Source organism: Dendronephthya gigantea, unplaced genomic scaffold (assembly GCF_004324835.1).
Source record: "Dendronephthya gigantea isolate DGI-Jeju-01 unplaced genomic scaffold, DenGig_1.0 000012F, whole genome shotgun sequence".
Lineage (NCBI taxonomy): Eukaryota > Metazoa > Cnidaria > Anthozoa > Malacalcyonacea > Nephtheidae > Dendronephthya > Dendronephthya gigantea.
The window spans coordinates 893,366-904,106 of NW_021163022.1; the positions used below are offsets into that span (position 1 = coordinate 893,366).

Genomic DNA, 10,741 nt, shown 5'->3' on the forward strand with positions numbered 1-10,741 from the left:
TTTTCAAATAATCCCTCTGCAATTGACTGTATTGTTGTAATAGAATAGACAAAGAGGCCAAATTTTAAAAAAGCTTGAGGCGAATATTTGTTATCAACTACTTGTAAACTATTCTTTCAAAGACAAAGGCTTTGCTTTGCTGTTGTTTTCTTTGATTTGGGTGTCCTAAGGGAATGTTCTTGTCGGGTAGATTTAAAGACGCTGTCCACAAAAGGTAAAAGAAATCCAGAGATCCCCACTTCTGATACAGGCTGTTGCTGGAGTCTAGGAATACTCTCGGTCGGCCTGTACGTCTTCCATCCATGGAATATACTTGGCTGAGAGCAATACATTGTGACTGAGACACCAGCCTAAAGATTCTTGGCTAGTTGAGACGAAGGCGAGAGTGTGTGCCCCCCATTTTGTTTATACATAAGCCATTAGCAGGAGTACCTGTGCTGATGCCCTGGATTTCGTAAAACATTTGACTGCTAAGGATCTTACTAGGAGCTCTAGCTTCAGTTTATGTGAAGAGTGCTTTCTTGTAGCGACCATCTCCCTCCTGTTGACACTCCTTGGCAATGGGCCCCCCTCCCCTGGAGGGATGCATCGGTTTTCGATGTCAGTCATTTGATGATCTGAATCAACAAGCTTGTCTTCTAAAATATCAAGTTCGTTCTGCACTCTGGTTCTGCTCATAACAATGTGAGGTGCTCAAATATATATTTTGCCCAAATTTCGCAAATCTATCGATTCGAAAGGTACAAGTGTACTTGTACACAGTGTCAGTAAGCTCTGAAAGCCTATGGCCCAGGCGAGGCTGGATAATGTGGGACACTATAAAACGTTTTATGTCTCAGCCTTCGAGGGCCAATGGTCGTAGACTCGTAGCCGAAAATGAAATCATTCTTAATTGCTTATTAATTCAGGTTCCCGTCCTGCACGTGACATGCAGGTGACTAGTTACGATAGTAAAAAACCTATGAAATTACTATTTTAGGCAGGTTTATTATGAATTGCAGTTGATCGATCAGTTTCAAAATCTTTTATTAAAATTATTTACACTCTTTGCCTTGACTCTGCAGACAATTTTCATGTTACTTGTGAATCATGTTTTAGCCAATGACACAAGAGTGCTTGGTTCGCTGAACTCGAAATCATTTCCTGTCTTTATTGTAGATTCTTCGACCCTGTTCACCGTACTTCCCTCATCTCTCTTCTGATCCATAGCTTCTACCACCACCCTGCCACTTCCAGATGCATCCCCTGATCCCAAACCATCTCCTGATGATCCCGAAGAATCACCCGAGCCAGATCCAGAGCCTGATCCTAGATTGGTAATCAAATTGTTATTTGAATGATTTAAAACCGTTAGAGTTGTTAGTAAAAACCATAAATCAAATAAAAGAGCCGGTTTCGAATGTTTCCTACAGATTACTGGCCTTTGAATTACAAATAAACATGAAAGCTAATTGACCCTTCCCATAATAGACCAACTTTTGATTTAAAAAGGAATTTCCGAAAAGAGGATACCGAAATACAATTGCCAAGTTGCTGCAAAGGTCAATGAATTTAACCTGACTGCTCTCCAGATAACTCTGGATACAAAGCGTTTTTTTGATTTGCTGAATTATGATTAGGTATATATATTATGATAATATAGTTTGGCTAATATGATTGATTTTCTTTTTTGCCCCTAGGTTTCATTAAGACGGCTGTTTAGAACAATGGTGAAAACGGCTTATTTTTCCATTTTATCAATAAAAGAGGTAGTCTATATTAGGACTTAGGTCTCGCACAGTAAACGAAGCTACACAACAATAGCATGAACTGAGTGGGTATCATCAAAAGAGTCCTTTACCGTCACATGAGGTATACGTAGAACAACTCCGTTTTTCAGCAGCCTTATTTTTGTCACATGGTAAACCACCATACTTTGGTTTAGGGTTGTTGCATTTTCTCGCACGTCGCTCCCATCCGATGTCACACGTGACTGAGCAACTCGACCAGGCCGCCCAATCACTCCAGCCACCATTGACTAAAGTAAAAAAAATGAAAATACAGCAACTATTCAGTTATATTAAAGTCACCTGAAAATGAAAAACCAAGTACACCGTAATATTTTCGCGTAACTTTCGAAAGACGAAAAAATATTTACGCACTTGGACAGTGGCGTGTGTCTTCACAACTTTGTTTTCCATCTCTCAAGCCCTGACAGTCCCGCCCTCCGTATCGCGGCTTGGGGTTGGTACAACTGCGGTATCTCACTTGAAGTCCTTCACCACATGTTACTGAACAGATTGACCAATTACCCCAATCTGACCAGCCCCCGTCAACTAAAGAAGTGACATAAAGCGAAATTTTAAAGACAAGTCTTCAGATAATATAGACCTTTAGCTTAACCAATATGTCAAACCGCGAACAGCAAACGGCTAATTTCAAATAATATTTAAAATTAGATTTTTGGCACTTTCTGGCCCACAATTTGTCTCAGTAGTTACTCTATGGTTGAAAATAATGCACCAATTTTCTCGGCCTCAGAAACCTAGCATTTGTTAAAGACAGTCTTAATCTGTGTCTTGTTTGAATTATACCTTGATTCTCAAGATGTCTTGTTTATTCGGAATTTGCTTTTTACTTTACTTGTCTTACACGTTGTTCAGTGTAGATGGGCACGCTACATGCACATGCTCTATATACGTACTTGGACAATGAGGCCTATCACGGTTCACGCAATTCTTTTTTTCGCTTTGACTTCCGGGACAGCCTATGTTGTTTTCATCTAAACATTTTCTGGTTCGCCTTTTTATTCCAAGACCGCACGGGGAATTGCACTCTTTCCACGCTGACCAGGCGCTCCAGTTTTCCTCTGAAAAATGTATAGTGTTCAGTGTTCTCAGTAGAATTGACTATACGTATACTTATTGGTCGCATCGTTGTTTTTTCAGTTATAGAACTATACTATATGGTGAATCGCTTTCATACCAGTCGTACAGGGAAGGCATTTTTTCTTGCCCTTTTTTGATTCTTGATACGCCGCACCTTTCTTGCCTTCACAACAATCATTAAGCGTGTAGCGTCCTGGCATTTTCTTCCTGCAGGAATTTCTTCCAGCATTGTAAACTTTGAAACATCTTACTTTAGGCACTTTTGTTCTTCTCCCTGTGGAAAGAAACAGCTATTTAAACTCACTATAAACTGAAATTCCGCTTGTCCTCGATCTAAGATTGCATGCTTAGTAAATTAAAATGTCAAGACTATTAGACTAATACTTATTACAATCCCTGTGGGCTGCATTCAACGAAATAAGAAGAGTTGTATGCATAATGTATTATATTCATGAATGCAGTATGAGATATTCTTGACTAATTAATAAAACAAAATGGCTCTGTATGTAAGTTACAATTGTACGACCTTCTAATCGAGGAATATCAGTGACATAGAGTCCCGTTTTCATGCTACTATACGCAGGCGTCCGAGTCCTATGCAGTTTGCTTTGAACTAAGCATCCAAGAGCAAGAGAAAAAAGGTTGGTAAAGCATTTCAGTACACTTTACTCTTTAGAGAGAACGTGGGAAAATTAGCATGATGTAAAATGGTTGAATTTATGTATTTACGTCATACAATTACGTCAATGCGACCGGTCATACAACATCATGCAGCTGTAGCATCAGGGAGCTGAAACTTTGATGGAATGGATGGCTGGTCGTGGTGTTACCTAGGGGGTGCCTATATAAAGTATATGGGGGACATAGCTCTTCAAAAGACGCAACAAATTTTAAAAAATACGCTAAAGCCAAACGAGTAAAGATTTACAATTGGAAGCCTCTAGCTGGATCACTGTAAGGGGCCTTTTTTAAATTAAATATCTTTGAGTAAGCTGTTAGTCCGCCAGCTCCATTACCCCCTCATTTTGTTTGTGCCTGGACACTGTAATTGAGCCTGGGCACCGTTCGCCCTGGGTCTCGTGGTAATTTCACCGCACCGCCCCCAAACACAACTGCATTTCATCCTCATTTTTCATCATGAGCATGCGAAGTATCTTGTAGACTGGTATTCAGCACGCCGTCCACCTTACCACATCATCTTCCATCCCATGAACTTACTATAATCAGTAGCGTAGCCAGCCTGTCGATTTGTCCCGCTATGCCAATATTTTGGCGTTCATTGACTGTGAAAACAATGAACTTCTGAAGGCATGAGTAATTATAATAACTCGAAATTTAGATAGCGGGACAAAATCGTCAGGCTGCCGGGCTACGCCACTGACTATAATAATGCGAAATGCAAGAAAGTAAACTATCGTTTGTGCATGGAACTACCAAGGGAAGTTAACTGTGCTGAAACCAAGCCATATACATATCAATGTTATTAATCTTAATTCAACGGCTTAAAATTAAGGAAGTCGTCTAAAAATGTGCAGCTTAAGCTCCTTACTGAAAGGTAGTCATAAATATAATTATTTATTAGGAACAGTTTTTCCAAATGAGCTAGATCTAGAATTGTCTAGAGATGCTAAAATATTTTCAAATTAAAAAAGTTTAATCTAATTTGGGGCTGCTATATTAAACACATGCATGTTTTGTTTGTCCTCCGATAATTACTTTAACAAATGTCTCGCTGATAACGTCATGCATACTCTAGATACTACTGCACAATCATTTCTCAAACATCGGAAGATATTCAATTAATAATTTCCATGACTCGTGCGGTGAAAACTGAATATCAAAAAGTCAAACTTTTATAAAAACATGAATTGAACACGTTTACTTTTTTCAATACATTCTTGGCGCATTCATCGCGTCTATGACAAGCTTTTAGTTATATCAAAATTTACAAATTTAATTGACATTATCTAAAACGTTTCCACAAAGTGAGTATAATCTATCGGCAAAATCTATCAGTATTTCTATTCGTGATTCAGTTTTTTTCAACTGATTTCATGCCATTTCAAGATTTTACTGATTTTAACTGTCTACAGATTAAGTCAGCTTTTTACTTATATGGAATTTTTGGTGATAACCCATTGCACGGGTTTCGTTGCTTCATCATATTTCACTGAACTACACTATATTTAAAACAGCAGCATACAATTGGCTCTGGCTTCCAATATACATATAGTAATATAGTAATAGAGTCTATAGACTTCATTTCTAAATATAAACCTAGGCTTTCCCAGCTTCATGTTATCCAAGAGAGCGTCAGTTGAGATGACCAGATAAAACGTGATATTGAAAGAAAGATGTTTTTCTAGTTATTTTTTCAAACTATTCAAACAAGATAAACAACCAAAAATAGAAGTAGATTAGACTCAAAAATGTGCGTCGTATAAAGGTTAAATCAACGACATATGGCGAACTGATAGACCCTGATAGTTGAGATCTGAATGACTGAACCAAGTATTTGAACTAAAAAGCCCGCTAAACTATGGGCTATTTGTCAATTTAAGTACAGCGGAAGTTAGAATCATCTTTCATGTGTACTTTCGGACCCATACGATCGATTTCTTTCAAAAATTTTCGGAGCGATGCAACTCACATTCCGACTTAGACGAAAATAACAACGTATATAATTTCTGCCACAAAAATGTGATGTTGTTGAACGACCATATCGTCAACATTAAAACCCTTGTGACGCATATATATCATATGATATAGTTGCCTATCAACAGTAATCTACATAAATCCTCATACGCGATTATTCTCCTGGTAAAGCTCTCTATAACTTCCCACATTCCAATAGTCTCATCCTGTCAGATAATTAGGAAGCAGATAATTTGCATAAAGCACGCAACAGACATAGGTAAATAGTATCCCAACAAAAACGGATATAAATATAATAATATTGACGTTGAATTCGCAATTTCTTTTCAACGGCTAAAACAGTGCAGAAAACATAAAAGAATCCGATTCCAGCTACTGGGTAAACCTCATAGACACTTGTTGTCGAATGCTTTACAACAGTATTTTTTAAAATAAGATGATCTTGGAATTTCACCTTTAAACTCTGACTGCACCGAGATTATTCCGTGCTTGCGTTTAAACAAACGTGAACAAGATCATTGCTATATAGAAAAGCGCTGAGATGATACATTACGAGAATTTTAGTCAACTGATTTGTTACTAGTTCTCTTATGACGCTAGCTTTCTGACACAGCGCGACAGACAGAAATTTAAATAGCATGACAACTAGTGTTGAAACGCGCTAACAACTGATGGAAATTGAGATGGATTACTTTCGTTGATCGGAAATTTTGTCAAGTTGTTTATCATTTACACATTTTGAAGCAGTTTTTGCTGATCTCGAAATCATGGAAAAGTTCTTAACGTATAGTTTTAAGCGCGGCGTCAAGATTTGCATTTAATTACATTCCCTGCATGGATAGGATAGATTTGTAGACTTTACACGTAGTTGCCCGTTGGTTCGTTGGCGTCTACAGCTTCGGTATTTAATGATAACGGCTTCGTTAATTACACTATTAAAATGATTTTCATACAAAGTAAGGCAGGCATACCTGTTGTTAAACGTGGAATAAAACAAAGAACGATGAAGAACAAAAGACTTGCTGCAAACAACAAATTCATGATGATTCTGACCCAGACTTGTTGACAAGACGCTTTTAAACCAAGTCATTAGAGGAACTGAAGCAAACGACGGGATACCAGCTGGGAATTACTGACATCCCGTTGTCGTGATGGCAGGAAGTGTATCATTTAACATGGTGTGACTGCAGGGTGAAGAGCATACACGGCTTAAGTTGCAGGCTAAAGGGCAAATAACAGATGCGAAATATCTAATAATCTGAAACGTATGATATCATATAAAACTAAGAATTTCTCGAGATTTTAAAGCAGGTTGGTTTTAGCGGCATCGCAAGTTGGTTGGAGTGAGATTAGCTTAATCTACATGTCTTTACAGTCATTCCAAATCATGTAAATTAGTACATACGCCAGAATATCAAACCTCAAAGTATTTTTGCTCGTCAAACTATTGTTATTATTACCAGTGCCCGGTGCACAGCAGATGGTGTTCGACGTCAGAATAGCCTCTGCCCCATTCCATAGTCGGAAAACTAAGTTTTGAAATCGAAGAATTTTTGCTGAAGTATCATCATTCATCATTCATTATATCAGTCTGAAACCTCTCTTGGACTTTTTTACCGCTTTTGGTCAGGTATCTGCTTGTACACTGGTAATGGAACACCATTAGGTGCTAGTAGAATGCTCTAGTAAAATGCGCATGCAAGCAGCTCTTTGAATTGAAGAATGTGACAATTACGACATGCCTTCTGACATGCGATATCGGTTATGGCCACATTTTCCATATCAGATAAAGACGGATACCACATGCACAACGTATTTTCACAAATGAAAACAGTAACCTAGCTACCATTGTTTAGCTGATAAACCTGCATGGTTATGTTTTTTTTTAAATTTTCGTATATATTTTACAACTATTAAACCATCTGTTTTGCCTACATACCTAGCTACCTAGCATATACACCTCCGCTGTGGTTAAATGCGGTTTCAGCCTCAATTACCCTGAATAACCTTTATTGCTTTGCGTATATGAAATTGAAGATGGCGTCGCTATTGGTGCCGCTGGTCGGTAGGGATGAAAGCGTTGCAAGCATGCTCGCAAACGTGCTTGCCCAGCGTGCTCGGAGAATGCGCTTAGCGCACGCGAACGTGCGTGGAGAACGTGCTTGGCGAACGTGTTTAGCGATGCGATCGGTCTGGGGCCCCCTGGGCTCCGGTGTTCTGAGAACCCCTTCAATCTCGTTCTCAGTCGTGACTAATCCAAATGCTTCTGGGGTAGGTTGTACGAAGGTTGCTTGGATGATGCTATTAATAGGACTGTAAGTTTTTCAAACGTTGTAAAAATTCCGGAAAAGCAATAAAATTACCGAGCTTTGGAGCTAAAAATTATTAACTCCGAATTTGAGAATTTAAAGTTTGTTTGTTTGATTAGCTTTACCAAACAACGAACAATTTTTGAACGATTGAAAAAATCACTGATCACTATCTTTCATACAACTGGCCTCTGAGACGTAAACAGCATGTCCATTTTCATTTCGTGATCACAGTCACACAAGTAGGGCCGTAGCTACCACTGGGGTAGTGTTGAAATACTTTTACTTCTAAACACACCGTCACAGAAGCCCCTTAATTTAATTAGAGACAGGGCGTTAACGTTCAAATTTGCTGCACCTAAACTCTTACTAGGAACTAAGACAGATACATTTTGTAATTTTAAAAAACAATCAAAACCTATTTCTTAATTATAATATATGTGCATTATAGTTTTTTTGTATAGCGCATTTAAACATCTTTATGATAATCAGTTGCGCATGATATATTCATCTTATGCCCAACTGATATCTTTGAAAAGCTATTGTCAGACCCGCGATATGTGTTTATATGCAAGGAACGAACAGCATACACAAGAAAGCAATGAATGGCTCACCGGTTACCTGCAGTAACTAGGAATCACAAAAATCGGCTAGCGACTAAAAAAATTAATAATAGGAAGTAATAGTACTCGGTTCTGCCGATCAATTCCAACAGTTATACACTGGCGGTCAAAAAGAACTGCTCAAATGTTGCTATTGTCGTATGTAACAGGAATCGTAACAATCGATCAATTGTAACAATCAATATTTGATATAGCTTAGCATGTAATCTAGTCTATATTTATTCGTATATATTGTTAGAGGGACAGTTACGTTCATTTGAGAGCATTTTAACTTGTTTTGAGCAGTCCTTTTTGACCGCCAGTGTATATATGCTTTAGAAACATTCTCCTGTCTAAATGCATATATAGGTGTAAGAAGTTGGTTAACCGATTGGACGAGGGGCATGCCGTTTGGCGATGTACCATCATGGCTGGTGCCGAGCGAGAAAAGTTTTTAAATTCCAAGACTGTAGTAGATATTTGGAAACAGCCTATTGATCATGAATATCCACAACATGTGTCGCATATTTCACGAATTGACTTGCCATTTGATGCTTTTTTACGAATCAAAAAGTTGACCAACCTTTTAACATCAAAAATTATTCGGGGGATATCTCACCCCTCCCTCTGCTTGCTACATCGTTGCTCATCGATGTTAGTGGTAATCCATTATTAGTTACACAGTAAGTTTCAATGTAGTAGTAGGGTTTCTAAAATTACGTACTGAATTTTTAAACCAAGATCAACATTGAATCACCTGTTCAAGCCAATGTTTGAAATTAGGTATCATCGATCTGGGTGAACAGGTCCATTTTTAATGTAGTCTGGAAATTTCTAAAATTACGTAATCAAAGTTTTTCTTTTGAGTCAATTATCAAATACTCAGTTTGATTGTCGTCTAGAGTTTTTTTTAGTTGCTATTTTATGATTGATCTGAAGAGGTATCTTGTGAAAAAAAAACAATCAAGATATGCTTGTTCGGGCAAGAATTGCAACAAAGATCAAGGATGTTGTTCACTATACGCCTTTGTTTTCTGGCTTACTGGCCTATAGTTGCAGGCTTCTTTCCCTTGACTATAAAACAATTATACGTTGCATTTGTTACCAGCTCTAACTTTGATGCAAAACACTAGGAATTTTTCCAGAAATGTCCAACTATTTTAAAATTACAGGGGGCATGATTAGGAGATGAAATCGATGGCGTATCACTGTCATCGACCTTTCAATTAGAACACCTTTTCCATAAACGATAACATCTTTCTAAGTGTGCGCTACAAAACAGGAAGAGGTGGCTGATGACTGATTTGTGTAGCCTGTATTGAGCTTTGTTGTTCCTGCAACAAATATTCACGCATAAAATGCAATAATAGTTTTGAACAGTTTTGGCGGTAACCTATATAAAGGCATATATCATCATAAATAAAAAAGATCGTCAAACAGTTTAGTTGCATTCTCCTTTTTCAGTTTTTTTCGTCCGTTTCGTTATCGTCCGCCATCTTGAACACTCACTCACCAGAGTTGGTTGCCATTTTTCAACCAAGGCCCAAGCAACCCGACCTTGGCATTCTAACTTTTGTTTGGCTTTGAACTCTAAAAATATCAGTTTGGCTTTTTGCCTCCGTCATTGGCTTTTAATGATTTCTACCATTACTTTTTTTTAATTGTATCTTGGCTTTATGCCGGGTTACAAATCTTAAAGCGGAATCACGCAATGTTTTGTCGCTTGAAGACAGTGCAAATATCCAAGGTTTTAAACGCAACGCTTTGTTAGTTGGCTGTTTGTCGTTCAGTGTCCGACATTAGGCAGACAAATATTGGAGGTAAAGCTTTTTGTACAGCAACAGTTTCTTCAGAGTATATCCACTTGAGCGGAAATTAAGATGGCGGTGTGCGAAGGTCAACAAAGTTTAGTGATCGAAGGAAGAAACGTAGTTTTAAGAGTTGTTTCATTTAAAACCCTGAAACAAATATGCCTCCGGTGTATAATGGTAATAGGTTATAATTATGTAATGTACTTTAATTGTTCTTTCTGTACATGGTACACCGTCCACACTTTCATTACAGCTCTTTGCAACTGAATCCAACTCATTCATGTAACTTGTGATCGAGCATATCTTCCAACGCAGATTTTAAACATAATTTTTGCCTTGGTCACGTTTGGTCATAGGTATGCACAGAATCTGGCCATTCTCGCTCAGAATTTCCATTCAAACAAGACTAAAATAACTAGGAGAAGAAAAACAGACAAACCACGACACATGCGTTGGACGAAATATGATACGTCCGGTTGTCCTAGCACTTGACCATT

At 38.1% G+C, this 10,741-nt stretch overlaps 1 protein-coding gene across 1 annotated transcript; it reads right to left on the reverse strand.

Moving 5' to 3' along the window:
- Nucleotides 1–984: 984 nt before the first annotated feature.
- LOC114518979 (properdin-like) lies at nt 985–6,636 on the reverse strand. Its single transcript, XM_028539028.1, has 6 exons — nt 6,494–6,636; nt 2,965–3,141; nt 2,684–2,848; nt 2,142–2,315; nt 1,841–2,017; nt 985–1,308 (listed from the first exon to the last, which is right to left on the reverse strand). Exons 1-6 carry the CDS (start codon nt 6,561–6,563, stop codon nt 1,088–1,090), a joined length of 984 nt encoding a protein of 327 aa, XP_028394829.1. The 5' UTR covers nt 6,564–6,636; the 3' UTR covers nt 985–1,087.
- Nucleotides 6,637–10,741: the final 4,105 nt, after the last annotated feature.

Coding starts and splice junctions, on each gene's coding strand:
- LOC114518979 (XM_028539028.1), bottom strand. CDS start 6,563: ATGAATTTGTTGTTTGCAGCAAGTCTTTTGTTCTTCATCGTTCTTTGT. Junction 2,849..2,964: donor ATGCCTTCCCTGTACGACTG/GTATGAAAGCGA, acceptor TACATTTTTCAG/AGGAAAACTGGAGCGCCTGG. Junction 2,316..2,683: donor TGATAGGCCTCATTGTCCAA/GTACGTATATAG, acceptor TCACTTCTTTAG/TTGACGGGGGCTGGTCAGAT.